Genomic DNA, 21,642 nt, shown 5'->3' with positions numbered 1-21,642 from the left:
CCACCTCTCCCCGCCGCGCCGCGCGGTGGTAGCTCCCGGTCCGCTCCCCCGTCCCCCCCCCGGCGGCGGCGCGAGTGGTGCATCCCGGTAGCAGGCGCGTCCCGGCTGGCGCCCGCCCCCCCCGCGCCGTGTCATTGATGTTGTTGTTTGTGTCGCAGGAGCCGCAGGCCAGGCCGGGGCCGCCGCCCGGGGCCGCCGCCGCGGGGCTGGGGCCGGCGCCAGGCATGTCGGTGTGCGGGGAGGCGGTGGGCGCCGGCTCCCTGCCCAGCGAGCTCGTGGTCCACATATTCTCCTTCCTGGCGGCCCCCGACCGGCTGCGGGCCTCGGCCGCCTGCTCGCACTGGCGGGAGTGCCTCTTCTACCCGGCGCTCTGGCCGCGCCTCCGCCTCAGTCTCCGCGTCTCGCCCGCCGAGCGCCCGCGCCTCGAGTTCCTCATGCGCAAGTGCGGCTGGTTCGTCCGTGAGCTCCGCGTACAGTTCGCCGCCGACAACTACCCCACGGGCGGCGGCGGAGGGGGGGCGGCGGCAGGCGAGGGCGCCGCGGCGGCGGGGGACGGGGAGGCGCCGCCGCCGCTGAGCCCGCGCTGGCTCGACCTGCTGAGGACTTATCTGGAGCTGGTGCTGTGCGTCCTGAGCAGCGTCCGAAACAACAGGTACCTCCGCGCAGCGGGGCGGGGGGCAGGCGGAGCCCCCCGGGCCGCGCAGGGCCGGTTCCGCCGGGTTCTGCGAGCGGAAACAGCGCCCGAGCCGGCGGCGGCCGGTTCGTGCCGGGGCTGCGGCCGGAGCCCTGCTCTGCGGTGTTGGGCAGGAACGGGGCCGCACCGCTCGGAAATAACAAATTTTTATCATATGGTGTAGTTTGGTGGGGAATATAAACATATAAACGCTCAGATGTCCAGCTGGCGATCAGCTGGTCAGTACGCAGAACTGACATAGCTACAGTAATAAAAAGTTCTTCGTCCTTTGGACGGAAAGGGGGGAATGCGGCTCCAGCGGAGCGAGTGAGAGCTGGGAGTTTGAATCTGGTGCCTAACAAAGGCACTTTTCTCACTTAAAATAGAGCTACAGACAGGGTTTAGATCTTATGCGTGCTTGAAAAAAATTGTCACGAGAAATTAGTAAGAAGGGGATGTTAAAATCACACCACTGGTATACTGAGTTACTGCCCCAGTAAAATGCTTTCATCTTTCTAGCTGTGAGGGTTTTTGCCGTAGAAAAGCTAAGCTTTCATTCCAGCGCTCGTGTTACCTGCTAAGCTGAGGTTTGACTCGGTTTTAACTGGGAGGAGGTTTTTACGTTTATTTGTTTATTGAAAAAACGCTCCACACGTAGGACTTTCTTGGCCAAGTTGAATTTAAATGATAGAAATATCTTCCTGTCGTTTATACTTAAGATGCGCGTAGATCCTGCTTTTTCACAATTTACTTTGGCAGGTTAGATAATTTCCTCAGCTTTGAGGTCTTTAAAATGAAAATACTTGCATTCTCTTTACCATGTGTGGGTGTGATCGAGATAAATCTCTCTTCTAAAGATAATAATCAGATACCCTAATATATGGCCTGTAGTCAGCACCTAGGACAGGAAAGCAAGGGTATTACAATTAGGCTATGATGAGTTTGGAAAGCCATGCAGATTTTAGGATAGGAAATGGTTAATATAATTTCCCCTCTGTGTGCATTTGCTTTACCTGTGGGGGGGGGGGGAACTGCAGGTGTTTCAGGACATCCTTAGGATGAATTAAACCTTGTGGATGGCCTTCAGAAAACTGTCTGCAACTGAGTCATCGGCTTGTCACTGCCCCTCTTTGATTCCGGGGAGATTAGAGAGTAGCTTGAGGCCTCCCTTGCTTCTTTATTTTGAATTGTAGCAAGAGAACTTTAAATGCAATTCCTCGTTGGTTTCACATGAATGCAAATGTGGTGTGTGAAGTCTCACTTTCAGTTCCTCTGCTCTCTTGCACCCAGCAGGTACTTCCTGTGGTGCAGCCCCGATGGTTGAGACTTACAGACCTTACTTCTGAAAACACCTCGTTAGTCCCAGCTCACCTTTATCTTAATTCATTTCTTGCCCTGTGAATCCTTGGTGTGCCAATCCTAATGGTCTCCTGATTGGTCTTCTCTTGCCTTTCAGGAGCTTTCACTTAACTGTTGAATCTTAGGGAAATGCTGCTAGTATCATAAGTGGAAAAAATACTGAAATGATGGCGGCGATTATCCGATCTGAGACAGATAGCACTACACGGGCTTGGAATTTTAAAATAGATAGCATCCGCAGGAGATGTTGCCTCGAGGGGGTTGTTGAAAAACTAAATAGGTTTTTTTCCCTCACTAAAATAAGAGGCTGTCAAAAGCGTTGTGAGAAGGCTTTTGGTACACTTCTTTCTTTTGAAAAAAGATTCATTCTCCATCGCCTTATCTGAAATCTGTACAAGGACATTTGCTTTATGAAGTTCATTTCGCAGATTCTGTGTACATAGTGTAACTCAGGACTGCAGCAAAATACTACGCATAAGTAGTTGTTTCTCCGGTACCTGGTAGATTAGTATAATTTTGGTGGTAAGCCAGAGGTGAAAAGTTACCAAGTTGGATAGAATTTTGCATTGCTGTACTTTCTTGCTGTCTCCAAATCATTTACATGCTGCTCTTTTGTTTTGAAATGAATAATGCATGATTGGGGAACACAGGGTACCTGGTTATAACAGCAGGCCTTTTTTTAATGAGCTTTTTAAAATGTGTGTGTGTGTGTGCGTGGGATTTACATTAAACACTTGGCCCTTTTTTCAGATTTAGTTTCAGATTAGACTTGTTTTTCCCCCTCAAACTGTTTAGGTTTTTTTCTTGCAGAGTAACTACCAGTAACTATTTAGTTGGCATGTAGAACACTGGGTTTTAGTTCTTTAAGTAGATTTTTGAGATTGAAATGAGTTGGGAAGGAACATGAACTTGTGCCAAATTGCTGCTTGGTTCTTACCGTGACCACCTAACATCTAAACTGGAGGCATTGTCACCTGCCTTATCCTTTGTTTTGTCTAAGGAAGGACTGCAGTCCAGTCACTTAATTTCTCTGCTTCTCTTTATTTATCTGTAACTCAAGGATAATGAATAATTCTTTCTTGTTTTTTCTATATGTCACTGTACAAGGGATAGCTAGTGTAATTTCCAAAATAATGGGAACAGCAGGGCTTTTAATTTATCCAGTGGCTGAATCACTGTAAATGTATTCCTTTTGTAATTAAGTTTAGAACAGGACAGTTCTTTCATAACTCCTGTCAGCCCTTATGATAGCTTTTTGAGAAGTTCACAAAAGTTTCCATCTTTTACTTCAGAACTGGAGAGGGACAAATCTACTTTTGTGATGCTGTTTCTTAACTGTGTAACGTTGTTGTGGAGTTTTAAATTTATTATTACAGTAACAACCCTCCTTGCAAGAAAAAACACGTACTTTAGATGGCTCTAGAATTCCTTGAGGATCTACAATATTGCAGGACCTAAGAAAAGTAATGACTAAAAGTAATTCTAAATGCTCTCTTGGCTAGAGGAGAGTGATGTGTGGGTTTGCCACTAAAAGCATTTTCTGTACAACACGAAATTGCTGATTTCTAAGCAAATCTATGTGTTAAGAAAAATATAGAAAAATAGAAATATTTTTATAAAGTACATAAAAATACAAAAAGGTATTGGGTTGACCTTTGCTAATTCTGAGGGAATTAAGGAAATAACAGCTTGTCCACAACTTGGTTTGAAAACGACTGATAGTATTTTCTGACAAGTATTCCTGCTGGCAGCCAGTGTTACCATCCAGAAAGGTACGTTCTAGGTCTGTCTCATATTTGAGGTAGAGCTCAAGTTGCCATAAACTTTATTTTGTGTGTGGCAGCATATTACTCCCAAAATATTGCTTTAATAGCACTGGGGCCTTGATGAGCTCTGAAAATCTGTCATTTATTTAATTAAAAGGTACTAAAGTAGCATTTATAGTGATCTGTATAACTCTTCCATGAGTTATGTTTATGACTGAAATTGAAGGAAAATAACAGTGTATTACTGTTTAAACAGCTGATGTTCTACTTATTATTTAAAAAAAAGCTGTGGGTGGGCACGATGATGTTGTTTCTTAGATCCTCATGGTCTGCACCTTCTCAAACTGATCTTTTAAAACTAAGTTCTGGAAAGCAGGTGGGAGGGAGACGAACTTCGTGTGAGTCACTTGAGCACGTACAGCAGCTAATAAGCAACTGGTGATCATTCAGTAGGAAAATCCTGTGTTCTTTTATGTAACTTGGAATCCCAAAGCATAGTCTCTCCTATTCTTCCTTCCTTGCTTACAAAGGAAGATAGGGAAATAGTGACACACACCTCCCCCCGCGTCTCCTCTGCAGTATGTTAAATTATGTGTCTTGTTTGATCTTTGCTGTGGAAACATAAATGCAGATTACTGTAAAACTGTGGTATCTTGGCAAAGTATGGTATCTATCTCGGAGTTGCCAAATATTGGTGAATTGCTCAAAACAGTAGACTGCATCTGTATTTAAGGTTTTCTAACTACTCTCTTCTGTTGATCTGACCAGGCAGCTGCAACTGGCAGAAACTGGTATAATAATACAATATGTGCCTTACTGCTTTGTTCATCTTAAATGTAAGCAAGTACCTTTTGTTCTTTTTTTGATTGGTTATTCAAAAAGACCAACCAAAACTGAAGATGTAAGAAGCTTATTACTTATAGTGCGCTTTTTGAGCTAGTAGAAAATAAATGGTTTAGAAATCCCTCCAAAACACATTTTTCCCCAGCTGTATGTATGGATACTACACAGAATTAAGATACCATTATTACTTTTAGCAAAAGATGACAATTAACTTCTAAATAATTTTATTTAAATAACGATCACTTTACTGACTCTGAAACAAAGATGAGATGTGAGCTGAATGCGATAGAGGTTGTGTGACACTGCAAATAGTAACAAAAATCTAACATTGTGTTGAACTGTGATTAGATTTCTTGATGGTAATAACTGTGCTGTGAGTGGCAAAATAATTGGATGTTGTCATTGTTTAAGTTTTCAGGTGGAGAACTTTTCTGTGTGTCTCTGTAGTGCATGAAATGGCAGTCAAATAGATGTAGTAAAAATGTGTGGGATACTAGTAATTAGTGTTTCATGTGTCATGTAGTTTTAATATCTGCCTGTGATAGCATTTGCTGCGGGTATGAGTAGCACTAAGCAAGACCTGTGTGTGATGTGAATATGCAGGTGGTTCAGAACTGTTCTGAAGATTGCATTTTGGCTCTTAGCTCTCAGAATTAAGTCACTGAGATCAGAAGATAAAAGCTTAATTATAGCATGGCTGTGAACACTGCTTTTCAGACCAGGTGGAGGTTTCTGATACTTTTTCTATCACACCAGACTCTCTCTTACAGCTTTTGAGGAAAGCAGAGCCTAAAATACTCTTGGTGGTGGTGTGGTGGTACCAGTGCTTTAGGTTTCTCTGCCAAGCTTACTCTTTAGTATGATCAGGCATTGTCTTAGTCAGACTTGTAGAATATTGATCATGTGGTGAAGACTCAGTTTATTTTAGTGTATCATCAGTACAGTAGTCCTGTATTTAAAATAATAAATATTAAATTGTTAGAATTTCAGAAACAGTTGTAAATTCTAGGTATTTTGCTCCACTATTCGTCAGACTTTATATGAAGTTCACGGATCTTGCTATTAAGTTGTTGTTCACCAATAGAAGAAGAGTACTAGGTGCAACAGTAGATAGATTTCAGGAAATCAGTGTACTGTTATTGAATACAGAAACTTCAAAACAAGTAAATTATGATTTATGCTAGATACCAATTACAGACTGCAGTTCATACTTAAAAATGTAAAACTTGGCTACCTAATACTTTTTCCCCCGCTCCTTTTGGTAGAATATGAAATTGTACTGTGAATGAAGTGAACTGTACCAGAGCTTCCCTATACTTTGAGCATTGTAATTGTATTGCATTTTTCTCAAAGCTGATCTGAAATATTAGCATATGATTTGTAAGCCAGAAGAAATAAGAATGTATGGTAACTCCCTTAATTGGCATCCATTGTTTAAGATTAATTTAACTTATGTATCCATTTGTGATGAAACTGGAGTTTCTGCCATGTTAATTATCAATTGTAGACTAGTCCTTTCGTGTTAGGAGTAAATTAATTTACACCATATATAAATAAAAGAAATGTTGACCCAAAATTTAGTCAGCTAAAAAATTAATAATCTTAAAAGCAAACGTCACACAGCTGCTCTAAAACTGCAGTCATTTTCATATCTCTTGCTCAGTCTGTTTTAGGAATAGAAAAGATGCATGTCAGAAAAATAAGCTGTACTAGGGAAAGGAAAAGTGACTGTCTAGTGTACTGTGTGATGTCCAGCATATACTTAGAGGTTCTTCTTTCACTCTTTTTAGGTGTCCCTTCTAAAAGTTAAAGCTGTATGTCATGGTGGACCACTAACCCTCACTGATAGGAAATATTAGAGCAGCTTCCCCTGCTTTGATATAACAGAAATTAGATACTGATTACGGCGTGGGGAGCTTTTGCTATCCCTGCCTGAGGTTTGTGATGCCTCAGTTGAGGCAGGTTTGGGCTCCCATTTGTAAACCAGCTGATGTATGTAAGTGCTCAGGAAGGGTTCTTTGTGGTTGTGTTCTACTTGGGCATTCAATGCGGTGTTAAATGTTAAAAGAAATAAGTATTTGATGTTTTCATCTGTGATACTCAACACACATGTTCTGAGGGTTAAAAATTGCACGAAACCACTGCTAAAAGTTTTCTTTGTGGTGCTGCTGGCCTGCTGAAAATACTGTGGTGACTGAAAACCGGCATTTGCTATTACAGCTGGTTCAGCAGTTCATGCAGTCCTCTTCCCCTTTACACTTCAGTCTCATTTTCTGTACTTCCATGTGTGCCTGTATTCTAGGACAGTAGGAAGGTTCCCAATACAGACTGTGTTCCATATAATAATGGGTTCTTATTGCCTGTACTTGTCTTATCCAGAATGATTTCTCACGTTGTTTTAATTTTGTGTACAGATTCCTTTTTATTTTGTTGTTTTGTAGGAACCTCCAGAAGTTAAGTCTTTTTGGGGATATAAGCATTCTGCAGCAACATGGAAGTATATCAAATACATACCTTGGAAAGGTTGACCCGGATGGCAAGAAGATTAAGCAGTAAGTTATATTTGTGAATTATCAAGCACAGTAAAATAATAAAAATAGGTAATGAAACACAGATTTTCATTTCTGAAATACAAGACTGAGAAAGCTTTGAGTTTTGTAACAGGATGAGAATCTAAATTCTCGTTTCTGCTATTTATATGAAGTAGTCTGGTTTTGTGGCTGTTCTGGGTTTTTTTCTCCCTTCTCATCAGGGTGAGAATCCTTTCTTTCCTCTTTTCATTGTGTTCTAGAAATAATATTATGTTAATGGCACAAAGGGAGAGGAGGGCTGAGGGGTTGTTGTTACCAGCACCTCTACTATTGCTGTACATGGAAAAAAATTAGAAAAGGAAGTAATTGTATTGCACAAGAGTAAAAAATATGTTTGTGTTTATGTTCTCTTTCAAGTTTACTTGCTACAACTGATTTCTAGTTGTATCTCAAAACTAGGTTATGTGTTTGCACAATTCTTGGAAGATCACAGCTCACAATGTGCTTGTTTAGTTCAGAGGTGTATTTTAGCTTGCCATAATTACATTATGATACAGTCCTTGAATGCTTATAATGAGAATAGTTATTTGTTCTTCTTTGGAAAAGGTTAAATACAGTGTAAAAAGCTACTGATTTGTGGAATAAATTACCACAAAGGGAGTGATGCTAACTTAACTATTTTAGCAGTTCTGCTAAAACTTCCTATATAATAAAAACTGAATACTGTCATTTTGATTTGTGTCAGTTTAAACATCTTTCTCCCAGTGACCTGAGAGTGGAGTAAGTACAGCCAGTCTTTACTAATTTTTGTTTTGAGCGATTTTTAGAACTAAAATAGGTATATTGTCAGATCAGTGTATGTATGTGAACACAATCGTCAAGTGTTTGGTTCTGACCTAAATTTGCAAACCAGTGCAAATACAGCTGTGAGTCACATACTGTGTCTTTGTTATCTGTTATGTTTAGAATGCAGAACTCAGAACAATTTGCAGTTCTGTCTAATGTAGGTACTGTAGTGCTGTGTGCAGGTAAAAAGCTGATTCAGTAAAAGCTCTTTTATTTCATATCCTTTGTGAAAATGTAAATATATAACCAAATCTTTGCCAAGGGGCTTGAAGAGAGCCATCTAAGCAGATGTTTACTCAGCTGAGCGTGTGGTTAAATGTTTCTTCAAATTAGTCTGCACATTTTGGGAGCCATAAACCCTTCCAAACTCATTATTTAACTTGATGTTAGTCTTTTAGGTGAGTATTGAACTTTGCACGTTTTTGAAAGAGGAAATAAATGCTACCTGTTTTTTGTTTGGTTTGTTTTGGTCTTCGTTTTTTGGTTGGTGGTTTGTTTTTTTTTTTTGGCTTTTTGCTAAAATAAAACAATATACTTGGGACCTGCTAGTTCTTGTCTAAATTAAAGATGGCAGTGTTTTATTCGGTTGTCTGAAGTTTATCAGCACTAGCATCAGATTTACTTCAGAAAGTAAATCTTTATAGCTTCTTAGCCTTGTCTTTTGCACTTGGGATTTGCACCAGTTAAGTTGCAAAGCATGGATGCTGATAACTAACACTGAAAGATGTGAGCAACCTTTGAAGACAGTGCTATTGGTAGTTGAGGATTTTTGGAACCTCTATGGTGATAAACTTTACTAGCTGTTTCAGGAACTCCCTGCAATTAAAGCAGTAAGGGAAGAAAATGTGATGTTTCCTTAAATCTTTTTTGCATTGATCTGAGTGTAACAGACTGCAGGTGGAATCTCAGCTATCACAGAACCAGTAGGATGCTTCCCCAGGTTAAGACTAAGGGTTGTCCTGAGGCAGAGGAAGCTTTGGTTTGTGTTTTCAAAAATACTTTTGTGGTGATCAGTATGAGTTTGTAATACTTGTTCTTTTTCTGTGTAGCATGTGTATCCCCTGGTTACTTCCTAAAATTGTCTTCATAACTCTGTTCCTTAGTGTTGGGAAACTCAGTGTGAACATTAAATTTGTCTTATGTTGAACAAAGGGTAGTTGTTTAAAATTTTGGCTTTCTGAAATCTGCTTCTCGTGATTGATCTCTATGGTTCAGGTAGTTTGGTTTCCAAAAGAACCAGTTTAGCCTGTGTTAAAAAAACCATTTTTATTGCTGATGGCTTCCATATGGACCTTGCTAGTTTGTTTGCTTCCTGTCCAGGGCCATGGATGTGCTTCAGTACTGGTTAGGACTGGTTTTGGGGCTTTAGCAGTAACTTGGCCTATCTAGTCAGGCTTTAGTCTGTCTTCTGGATGAAAGCGCTATTTGGGGCATTATTTGTGAAAGTAAATTATTTTGAGTTTTTTATTTTTAAAAGAGTTTGCTTCAGTTTAGTAATTTGTAGGTTTCAGGTCGATAGTAAAAAAACCACAATTGCTGCTTACAGGGAGCAAAGGGGAACTGATTAAGCTTGTTGAGACATCAGTAGGTTATATTGCTTTTTTGCATATGCTGAGTTCTGCTTGTATTTTCTGTTATATGCTCAAACTTAGTTTTATAAGTGAGCTTTGAAATAATTGTGTGTAAGTTGGGATAAATGTTGTACTACATGTTAGACAGTTGAAGTTAATACGAAAATAAGGTAGGTATTAATTTCCAAGAGTTCACCTGATGTGTCTAAATTTCTAGGACACGGCTCAGACTATTACAGCAAACTCCAGTTAGATGCAATCTGTTTATGAAAAATAGAATGTACTTAAGAATTTGCAGGGGAGGGAAAAAAAAAAACCTGCTAAGGACTTTAAAAAATTTATTTGAAATACGTTAAAATGAATGACCATATATAGTGCTTTCTGTCTGGCCTTGTATAAAGCAGATATTAGAAACAATCCAGAAATGATTTCTGTTAAATACTCTCTACTGACATGTTTGATCTCTTTTTATTAACTTTCTCCAGTTCTTAGTTAATTTTTCTTAGGACTTACAGGTAGTTAGATTAGCAGTACAAATCTAAATACCTGTATAAATACTTCTGTGCTTGCATTAAAAAGTTGATATGTAGATCGCATTAAATCAGTATCTCTCTTTTAAAAAGTTTAATGCAATTTCCACTGGGGAGAGAACCCACTCTACAGCTGCAGAGTTCTATATCATATTTCTTTTTATTAACTTGTGCAAGTACTAGAACAGTATTCTTCTAAGCTCAGATGTTTGAAGTTGTATGAGAACCACAATTTAACAGATTTTTAGTGCAGCGAGACACATAAATGGTAGTATACTACTGAGCAACTCAAAATTATCTTTAATAATTCTGTAAAATATTACAAGCACACTATTAAGATTGACTACCTGGGCTATTACAAAATGAATCCTACCACTGCTGCAGCCATTACAGAACCTTTTGTAGATGTGTGGTGAGGGAGTAGGGAAGGGTGTTTGGAAGAAATTTGAGAGGTTGCTGTGGTAGAATCTTTTTCTTTGGGGGGACTGTGAGAAAATCTGCCTTCAGTATAAGCATTGACAAGAACAGTTATGAAACAAACATTGCCAGGATCAAACAAGGCTCATCTGAACCGTAAAAGAATTCAGGAATAAAATAGAAAAATTACACTGTCTGTGAGTCTCACCCTTTGTTTAAAACTGTGTTTAATTTATGTCACAGTTGCCAGTCCTCAATTTGAAATAAATATTTGGAGAAATCTAGAAAAATCAAAGTATTCTGACCTGATGACTATATAGGCAAAACCTTGGGAACTGAGATGTTCAACAGATAAATACAATAACCACACAAACTTTTCTGCTTAAGAGAAGTCAGGCCTTACAAACTCAGTACCTTCACAGGAGAAGGAAGAAAGCACACGCAGGCAAGGGAGGGGATGAAAGGGTCCAAAGAAGAGCAACGAGGCTGGTGAAGGGACTTGAGCACAAGTCCTATGAGGAGAGGCTGAGGGAGCTGGGGTGATTTAGCCTGGAGAAGAGGAGACTCAGAGGAGACCTCATCACTCTCTACAACTCCCTGAAAGGAGGTTGTAGCCAGGTGGGGGTTGGTCTCTTCTCCCAGCCAGCTGTCAGTAAGACAAGAGGGCATGATCTTAAGCTCTGCCAGGGGAGGTTTAGGTTGGATATTAGGAAGAAATTCTTTACAGAGAGGGTAATCGGGCATCAGAATGGACTGCCCAGGGAGGTGGTGGATTCTCTGTCCCCTGGAGGTTTTTAAGATGAGACTGGATGTGGCACTTGGTGCTATGGTCTAGTAACCGTGGTGGTAGTGGATCAAGGGTTGGACTTGATGATCTTGGAGGTCCTTTCCAACCCGTCTGATTCTATGATTTTGTGATTCTATGAATAAAGATTTGCAGAGGGAGAGGATGAATGAGAACTAATCTTTGACTTCTTTACAACAGAAGGAGTGTGGGGCATCAAAGGTAGTAGGTGATGGGTTCAGAGCAAGCAAGAAGAGGGGGGAATCACACTGCAAAGTTCTTTATTATTGGATGTTATAGTTGCTAAACGCTTCCTCAGCTAAGGGAGGAACCTGGATAAATTTGTAGAACTGAAGTCTCTGAGAGTTGCAAAATATATAAAGCTGCCTCTGGCTCAGGAGATCTGAGTTAGAAAGTTTTGGAAACTAGAGAGATATTTGAGAAATATCCCTATGTGCTTTCCTTGTTCTGTCACCTTAAGGTGTTAGTGTTTCTCTGCTGTCAGTTGGGATACCGGGCTAAACTTTTGATTTTGTCTGGACATTATCTTCATTAAAGTTACATGTATGAGAATAAGAACTTTACAATGTTGTTTTGCTTAGATGTATAAAGTATACAGATATTGATAGCAATAAAGGAAAAAGTGTTCTGTGCAAAAACATTATCTGATCTGAGGCGCAAAGATTTCTGCAAATTTTGTACTGGAGGTGTTTCTATCTTATTTCTTAATGTTTCATGGGACTGTCATAGCCTGGCTCAACCACTTCCCTTTAATGCTGATCTTTTGACTCTTTTGAGCCTTAGCAGCTGTGGGATGAAGACTGGAAAAATAATTATATGAAGAAAGTTTGTGAAGTTTGACTGTGCTGTTTTCATTTAATATTAAAAATTTAAAATAATTCTGTTGCCTTTTTGAATGGATATCCCACATAAAGAACATCTCTTCACTAAAAGAAAAGTGGGGGTTAGGAGAGGTGGGGTGCATCTGAGTAAGTGCATAGTGATCATTGGCACTGATAATTTGAGATTGAAATGCTACTGGGTCCAAGTTGTTTTGGTAAAACTTGAACCTGTTGGCACTTGAAAATCCAGTTAGCTGCACATTTGGAATTATTTAAGGAATATTCTTATATGTTTCTTCTTTAGCATTTAATGAACAAGGTCAAGCAAGTAGTTTCAGATCATTCTAACTTATGCTCGAAGTCAAATTTCTGCCACCTTTAATTGAAAATTACTTTTTTTTTCCATATTGAATTTGCAGTTCTAGAGAGGTTAGCAAATACGAAGAGCTGTTTTTAAAAACAAGAGCTGTGTTCTAAAAGCATTACACGTTTTCTTATTTGCATAACCTTAAAATATATGTGGGAGGGTGTTAAATACATGCTGGAAAATACATGAAGTGAAGGTTCATGGTGTGCCACTGTTTTTGAAAGACAAAGTACATAATTTCTTTCAAGATAGTTAACAGTTTTAACCTTTTAAGTGCAGCAAAGGTTAAATTGCTGTGGGAGGTCTGCAGTCAGGTTATAACATTTTGTAGTTCACAAGAACCATAATAATAGGACCTTTTTGCAGAATAAGGCTGTAAATAAAAGAATAATAATTCTTGAATAAAAAAAAATTGAATTATATGCAATTGGTAAGACTAAACCATGTTTAATAGGATCATTGTCTGTTTTGTTTACTTGCAGAATCCAACAGCTGTTTGAAGAGATATTAGGCAATAGCAGGCAATTGAAATGGCTGTCTTGTGGGTTAATGCTGCAAATAGTAACTCCCACATCACTGTCCTCCTTATCAAACCCCATAGCCAACACCATGGAACATCTGAGCTTATTGGACAACCACATCCCTGGTAATACCACTCTTATCACTGCGGTTGAATTGGAGCGCTTTGTGAATCTGCGTTCGCTCGCTTTGGATTTCTGTGATTTTACAGCTGAAATGGCAAGAGTCCTGGCTGACAGCAACCATGTGCCTTTGCATCGACTGTCTCTCCTGGTCCACAGTGTTTCCATAATGCACAAGTCATTGGACAATATGCCAAAAGATGAGAATTGGCAGGCGCTGACTCGCAACAGCACTAATCTTCGGGTCTATATAATGGCTTTTGATGTCAAGAGTGATGATATGTTAAGGATTCTTAAGCCCAGTATCCCCTTAGAGAGGATTCACTTTGACAGCTATGTCACTTGTGTTTCAGGGGCTGTTGTTGACCTCATATCCAGGCAGTATGACAAATTCCTCACTCATTTTATACTAATGAATGATGTGGTAGATATGTCTGCCTTCCCAGATCTTAGTGACAACCGGAATGAAGATCCACTTGTCTTATTAGCCTGGAGGTGCACAAGGCTGTCTCTCCTAGCTGTTCATGGTAGGTAATGCCTTGCACAGGTATAGTATGAGACTTTTTAAATGCTTTCAACACTTCAGCCTTTCTAATCATAGTGTATTTTAGTGCAGTGGTGTTCCAAAGTCTGCTGCAGAGTTACTATACATGCTGTTGTTGAAGGTGTTTTATTTTATGAGTTTTAAACATACTTGTAGCTTTCTACTTGTATTGAGAAGTCACACAGAATTTTATTAGAGTTCTCACAGAAATGAGAATAACTAAGAACTCAGCGTTCCAGGAGGCTTATCCTAGAAGTGGTCTGCACTGTGTGAGTTCCACTAAGTGACTGCTTATGTGAGTGTGAACACTGAAAACATTTGCTGTTTTACTGTGAGCTCATATGCTGGCAGGATTAGATGATTTTGCTTCTTGTTGATAAATAACATGGGTTGAGTGCCCCAAAGCAGAGGGGAAGAAGTTTCTTACCAGTTTGGTAAGACTTTACCAGCAGATGAAGGCTAAAAAACTGTAATGTAGAGGAGGTTGCCTCACTGAGTACACTGGTTTCACCAGTAATACCAGAGATAGGTTTATCCCACCTATTTATTTGCCATATAATTGCAAATAGATTTTAACAAGTGTGCACTTGTATTTAGCTCTGTCATCAATACAACACTTGCTAGAAGTTGCAAGCAGTTTGGCAAATTTTAAGGCACCTGAAACTGAAATAATGCAGAATAATGCTTTTTGTTTGTGCTGGAATCAGCTTACCAAGACAAAGTTTGCTGATGCATGAAGGCGTTAAGTGATGACTGTTACTGTGTTGCATAAGAATGAATGTGTTTCTTCAGAGTGCTTTGGGGAGTTAATCTCCAGTCATTCAGCACAAACAGGAGAGACCTTCAGCAGAGGGAGATGTAGATTCATATTTCCATTGTTTGAAGTCAGAAGAAGTTCCTGCTGTATTTGCTCTTTTTTTTTGGTCTTCTACTGAAAAATCATTGCAGGGTGGGGGGGAGCAGGGAATGATGATCAAATCAGCTCTCTCTCCTTTATAGTTTCCAGGAGTGACAGATTTTGGATACTGGTACACAACCATGCCACTCTACATGTGGATTTCAGTAGTTTCTTTTAACATTTGTATACTACTTTGGGACCTTTTTTAAAAAAAAATATTTGCTACCTTAAATTATCATCCTGCTGTGGGGAAGTCCTGTCATATGTTATCTAACTTTAAAAGCTTGTAAAACATGTAAACATAAGCTAGTGTAAATACCATTTAATATCAGCATATGTCTATTCAGTAGAAGGTATTAGTCTGTGCAGAGCATTGGGAAAGCAAACATCTTTGATGGTTCTGTCTAGCAAATGGTTGTTGCTACATGTTTCTTTGGAGAGATGCTGTGTCTGCCAGGGGGAGAGAAGGGCCAAATATCACCTTGCTGTTATGTTTGGATTCAGATTCTTTACCCTTTTTTCCCCCCTCCTTGCAGCAGAAGCTAGCTAAGCTGCTTATAAATGCCTCCTGATCTTTTCTAAGCTGTGAATATGACTCCTCTAGTACTAGAGCATGAACATCTTTCTTTGAGAGTAGCAACTGTAGGAGGAACACTACTAGGAAGAAATATCTGAAATACTGTGATGCCTCAGTACAGCATCTTAGCCTCATGCTTGGGTTTTCTGAGGTTTACTATATAATGTTTTTTGGCTCTGCTTGTCATATTACACTGTCAAGCTTCCTTCAGGAAAAGGTGATGGTTTTGACCAAGGTACCATAATTCACTTTTAATGAAAGTTTCTTCTTTGGTTTCTTCTCTGGTCTCCTGAAGGGGTTGTTCTTCAGTTTCCAAAGTTCTCAGATTTTTTGTGTGTATGTGTGTGTTCCCTCTTTTGGTGTCAGTTTGCTCTGGAAATAGCTTTGATTTACATCTAGTTTTGGCTGCCACTGACCAAAAGAGGAAGGGAAAACATATGCTTAAGGACACTTTTTTTCTGGGGTGCCTCCACATTTTCTTTTGTGGGAAGTCATACTGTCTGTCCACCAACGTAGCATGTTCAAAAGCAGAGGAAAGCAGATTGAAGGATTTTAAATACATTCTTGCAGAATGAAGAAAGGATGTAAAGAGTGTGTGGTCATTTGGGATGGGATAAGGACAGTAGAATACTCATAGTGACATGATCTGGCACTGTGTAAAAAACTTGGTACATCAGTGGGAATAGAAGCCTTTTTTTTTTTTCTTCCTCCTCAACGGAAGGACACTTCATGTGGGCTTTTGTGACTTTGTGTTGTAAACATACTAATTAAGTTTCATTCTATCCATGAGCAATGCTGAATTTGAAATTTTTGCTAGGAAGACTAAATTATGGTGTGCTTATGGTGAATTTGTTGTTCAGTGATACCGGTAGTGAAGTGATCAGTCCCTGTTACCTCTGAATACTTAGCTGGACAGAGACTTTTTGGCAGCTGGAAGGTCACTAGGAAATTTCAGGCAAAACTTTTGAGAGTTAATTTAAAATTAGGTTAAGTTGAGAATAAGATAGTTGTTCGGTGCATAGAGGATCTCACCATGAGAGGTTATAGCAAAAGCCATATACCTGACCACCAGGTGGTAAAGGGGACTTAGTCTGAAGGGTTTTTTCCCTTTATTCTTGCGCTTTTTTTCAAGAATTTTGTTGGTAAGTTCCTTTATGATCAAGGTAACTGGAAGGTGTTGTGATCTCCTTCATGTCCTGATAGGAGTGTCATCACACAGGGGGGAGTTTTCCATTGAGTTTAATGTCCCTATTAAGGAAGGGACATTAAGTTAAGCTGCCTGTTGACAACTTCATCTGGACAGTTGTGTTGAAGGTGAAGTATCAAGCATATGAAAATTGTGGGAATTCATGCATTCCTAATGGTTAATATACCAGGAATAAGCCATATAGATGTATACAGGCTTCTTTGTTGAAAACCTACCCTAAGCAACATAGTTAAAGAATGAAGAAAACTGATGAAGTAATAAAGAGAAATTTTCATTCTGGTTTCTTTTACTTTTCTCTATTGTGTTTCTGTAACTATGTCTTATTTTGATACATTTTGATGTAGAGCATGTTAGCTGCATTGTTGGAAGACCAACCCACAGTTAGCTTTTACTTCTCAGCAGCTTAGCTTTCCCAGTTCAAATATTTTGCAGACTGCAGCTTCACTTGGAATCTAAGTGGGCATCTTACCAAGAAGCTTAGCACCTGCAAGAAAGATGATAGAGGCAGAAATGAGCCTTTCCTTTTGCAGTGGAAGGACTGATTTGGCAGAGCTCCCCAAAAGGGAAGTTCCCAGACTGACTGGCTGTTGTTTGCATCTGAATAAGGAGGAGCTCAGCATTTGCCTTAACCTGGGCACAGAAAGCTAATAGGTAACTGGGGAGTAGGAATTTTTAAAGAGGGATGCCAATATGTAAGGTGAAGAGAGTGAAGCTTGGTAATTGTGTTTAATCTCAGACAGAAAAACAAGATATATGTAGATTATATATATATATATATATATACACACACACACTGCTGTGACCTGGAGAGGCTTCTGGTTTGTGTGTGTTAGTTTTTTGTTTGTTTGGTGGCATTTTTTTTTAACTCTACCTCTAATGCAACAAAAGCAAACTTCAGGTTTTTTTCTACCATGCACAGAGTTTTAAAACAGTCCTTTTATGCATTCACCTCAAATAATTGATTACTCCCTTTTTTCATTCTATTTATACTACAAAGTAGATCACAGGAGGTTTGAAATTGTATATATAACTTGAAGTAGTCCACTGTTCTGCAAGTGGAGAAAAAAATAGATCTAGAAAAGCTTGGTCAAACTACCTGAAATATTTTTATACTTTCTTATTCCAAGTATAAAATGGGGCTTTACCACTTGCAATCAAAAAATCCCCCACCGTGCCATAGGGGGATTCTGCCAGATGGAAGGTGACAAAATAGATTGGGAAGGATGTTAAGATGGTCAGATATTAAGTTCTACAGTTTTGCCTTGTAGCAAAATGACAGAGTGACTTTGTTTTTCTTTCACCGTAGGTTACACTGTTTGGGCTCATAATCTTATAGCAATCGCTCGTCTTCGTGGCTCTGACCTGAAAGTACTGGAAGTCACAGAAGAAAGCATCGATTTCGACCAAGGAGAACTGGCTGATCAGGATGTGGATCCAGTACACAATTTCATTGAGCAAGTATCTCTCGGATTGGGTCGGCCTTGGCACGCCGTCATGGACATTGAGCTGCTCAGTGTCTTCACTGAACCAACCCGTCACTTTTACAGAGAGATGCAGAGCTTCAGTGAAGGCATTTAGCTCCTTATTTACAATTCCTGTGGTTACATATGCAAGTAGGGTCCTATTATGTTTTTTCGGTAGTGTGAATTAACCCCTTTTGTGCTGTGTTTAATCAGTATTAGCTATATAGAATTATATATGTGTATTCTACTTCTTGATCAAAGAACGTAGTCGGGTATTGGTTTAGAAGCTGAAAGTGGCAGTGTTTAGGGTTTTCACGGTTAATGGACTTGTCTACCAAACCTTAAGAGATACAGCCAAAGGCTGTCTGAGGTTGCCGGCTAACTTTACTTTACTTGAGTAACTGCATTTTGAATTATTTTGCTATTGGAGTCCTGTGCTCGGGAGCCAACTGTTTTTAATACCCATATTCATAGTCAAGTGGATTTCTGTGCTGTCATTGTGTGCTTAATCCAGTAGCATGCTGCTTAATAGGCTTAAAGGACGAGAAGTCTCTCCAGGGCTGTTCACTCTAAGACTCTTACCTTGCTTTATTTCACGTGCGGATTCTGAAGCATGACTTAACTCCATTCTCGGCTTTCCTTAGCTGTTAAGCGGCGGTGTGAAACACTAGCGTTCAGGTACCTGCACTTACAGATTCACTCCATAAGCTGTAGTCTTTGGGATTCTTTGCAAACTCCTCCTTGTTTCTTCTCATGTTCTGTCATCTTTCTTAAAAGTTAGCTTTGGGCCAAAGTTTAAAAGGAAAAAGCAAGAATGTGCACTCCGATGAGGTAAACACATAACAGTGAAGACTTCAATACAAAGGTCTACACCTGCAAACAAACATTAGTCGTGAAATCCCTAACAACCAAGTCACTGGATTTTCTCTGTCAGCGCCTGTGTCAGCTGCCAAAGAATAGATTAAAAACGAAGAAGTGCCCACATGCTGGCAGGGGCAGGCCAACTTTTGGCCAGCCAGATACTGCTAGATTGTAATATATAAGGTCGAATTTCGACCTGTGGTACACAGCTGTGCTGTGGCTCAGTCAGCAACCTCAGAACTCTTAACAAACATGCACCTGTTTCACTGTGAATAGTGAATGTAAAGGAAGGAAAGGAAATTAATACAAAGCTTGTTCTATCACAGGTATGAGCTGCTATGATGCATGAAGAACATTCCATGAAGTATGTTTTAAAATCTTGTTATATCTGAGAGGCTTTAGAAGCCGATTTAACTGTTTCAGGGCAACCGCGGTACAGACGTGGTCTCTGTGAGACTTCCACCTGACCCCAGTTTTAAGTGGTACGAATGTTGTGCATTTAATGTTTAAAGGACAGTCTGCAATAATAAAGTAAGTGGCCAACGTGGGTGCCCAGCAGTGCTGAGACCTGGCTGCTATATTGTAAGCTTTGGAAAACACAATTTATGCAACAGATGTCCAGATATGATTCTATTTATGGAAAAAGTTTATATGTGTTTTACAAATGGTTTTACCATCTTATATTAAAATGACCTTTTGACAGGTGTGCGCTGTTTTGTCTCCAGTGAGCACATACCATGCGGATTTTATATGTACATCAGTAGAGTGAATCCACTGGCACAGTGTGTGTATATGCCAGATGTGGTGAGATTTTATCTTACAAATGTGATCAGATAAAAAAAAAACTCCTGACAGAAAATGTAAGGAAACCAGCTGAATGTTTGAATTGATGACTGATGTTGTATGGTTTATGTTAAATGTTATATTCTTTTAATCAATGAATAAAGCATTAAAAATTGATCGCTGTATAAAATATTTTATTGTTGTCAGCATGAAGATTTTTAGAATTAAAACGCAACATCATTCATAAGCTGTGTGTAACTGGTAGCTCCCGTTGTGTTTAGGTCAGCAGAAGAATCTAAAATAAGTCATACAGTAATTTTTTTTTTTTTAATTTGGCTGAATTTTGTCAACAATTTTTGGGGTGGTGGAGGAAGGGGAAGGATGCTTTGCTAAAGATCAGACCAGTTAGCACAAACAGTATATCATTATATGACCTATTAGACTGATACAGTAAACTGTGGATTGTAGAATATAGAAGACTATTTTTGGGAAATTACTGCATCCATTGCAATTGCTTAAATCAAAATCTAATGTGCTCAAGAAAAATGTGTAGTACTTCTTTGGTGTCCCACTATTAAATAGATTATGAATACCTGCAATGCTTCAGTTTGACATTTTATCCGTACTCAGAGTACACAGCTGTGAATTCTGAATGAAAACTGCAGATGTCTGGTCAGCTGTGGAGGAGCTGCTGTGCCCTGCAGTGGCTGACTGTGCTGTGAGACTTGTCAGAGTGGCTGTTCCATGTGTGCGTGCCAAGCACGGACTTCATTCGAGCTCCTGAACTTCATTTTATGATAGTCCAAACTGCTGCCAAGAGTGAGAGTTGCATTGCTTGTTGTTCAAGCAGTTTCCTAGATCTTCCAAATTTGGTGAGCAAGATCATTTACCAACATACTGAAGAGATGCTGTGGGTAAAAAAAGATAAGGCAAATACAGCTTTTCATATTCTAGTAAAGTGAAATAAAGGGACTTGGTCTCGGTGCCTTTCCGGGCTCAGCCTCAGGAGTGAGGTTTATGTAGCAGTTAAGTTGGTAGTGATTGCTCAGCAACATCTGAACCTGAAGTTTGGTCGTAAAGGGTTCAAGATTTCTGTTTTTTTCTGTGCAGCTTCCTGAAGCAAATGGAGCAAATGCTGCATTCTCTGGTTTAAACATAGATGCAGCTTTTCTCTCTGTAAGCTACTGCATTTTATGGGTAACTGCTTTACTAACTGGAGTTGGAAGTAACCCATTTGCCTTTCCATTATATAAACAAGGTTTTTTCTCTATTCAGTCTAACCTATTTTATGCTTTGTTTTAATTAACTTAATCTCAAAAGATAAGACGAACAGGAGAAGCAGCTCATCCTACTATGGTAGAGATCTGCAGCCCTTTCACTTACTGCAGTTACAGCCAGAATGTTTAATATCAGCTGTTATCAATGAGTGTCCTTTGTTAGTGCTCCAGGTCTGATTTTTTTCATACACTCTGAAGTCTACTCACTGGTTTTGGCTTGTGTTCCAGGGAAGAAGTCAATGTATTTAAATTGACAAGTACAGGGAGTCCAGTAAGGCAGGAGTGTGTGGTGAAAGCCACACCTTGAGCAGTGGTTGGAGAAAAGCACCTCTGATTGTTCTCTTGTCTTAGTTTTGTTGTCTGCCTGTGTTTTCAGCAGTAATCTGTATTAGTGATACCAGGATGAAGGGATTCAAGATGAAGCAATCTGAAACCAAATGTTAGGAAACTAAGATGCTCCTAATGTGGAAAGTGCATTTGCTTTTGGAGTGGGACCTTACAAACTGTGAAATTACTTTGAGCTTGCATAATCCCAAATGGGATTTTACTTCTGTTGTTTTGTCCTGAAGAGATGGCACTGTTAGGTTAGTCTGCTGCATTCTAGATTTAGCTGCAGAAACTTGGAATACAAGCCCTCATCTAAAACTGGGTTGCTTGAGGGTGGGGGAAAAAGAGACTTCCCCACATTCACTTCTGTGTGACCCTTCTCTTAAACATACCTAAATACATCTTATGGGATACCATCTACCTGCATAAACCTGAGCTTGCTTTCAAATTTGCAAATAAAATTTTGGGCTATTACTGGAGGAGGGAAAAAGTCTGAAATTCTCTCTGCAGGATGATCTAATCCATGCTTGTCCTG

At 39.6% G+C, this 21,642-nt stretch overlaps 1 protein-coding gene across 1 annotated transcript; it reads left to right on the top strand.

Moving 5' to 3' along the window:
- Positions 1–122: 122 nt before the first annotated feature.
- On the top strand, positions 123–19,680 carry FBXO33 (F-box protein 33). The gene is made up of 4 exons (XM_064658715.1): positions 123–652; positions 7,083–7,193; positions 13,012–13,697; positions 17,703–19,680. The coding sequence occupies exons 1-4, from the start codon at positions 138–140 to the stop codon at positions 17,972–17,974; spliced, it is 1,584 nt and encodes a 527-aa protein (XP_064514785.1). The 5' UTR covers positions 123–137; the 3' UTR covers positions 17,975–19,680.
- Positions 19,681–21,642: the final 1,962 nt, after the last annotated feature.

This window comes from Pseudopipra pipra, chromosome 6 (assembly GCF_036250125.1).
Source record: "Pseudopipra pipra isolate bDixPip1 chromosome 6, bDixPip1.hap1, whole genome shotgun sequence".
Lineage (NCBI taxonomy): Eukaryota > Metazoa > Chordata > Aves > Passeriformes > Pipridae > Pseudopipra > Pseudopipra pipra.
This window is presented reverse-complemented; position numbering and strand designations above follow the sequence as displayed.

Excerpts from the sequence above, each read along its gene's own strand:
- FBXO33 (XM_064658715.1), top strand. The coding sequence starts at position 138 with ATGTTGTTGTTTGTGTCGCAGGAGCCGCAGGCCAGGCCGGGGCCGCCG. Across the intron at positions 653-7,082 it reads AGCAGCGTCCGAAACAACAG|GAACCTCCAGAAGTTAAGTC; the intron begins GTACCTCCGCGC and ends GTTGTTTTGTAG. Across the intron at positions 13,698-17,702 it reads GTCTCTCCTAGCTGTTCATG|GTTACACTGTTTGGGCTCAT; the intron begins GTAGGTAATGCC and ends CTTTCACCGTAG.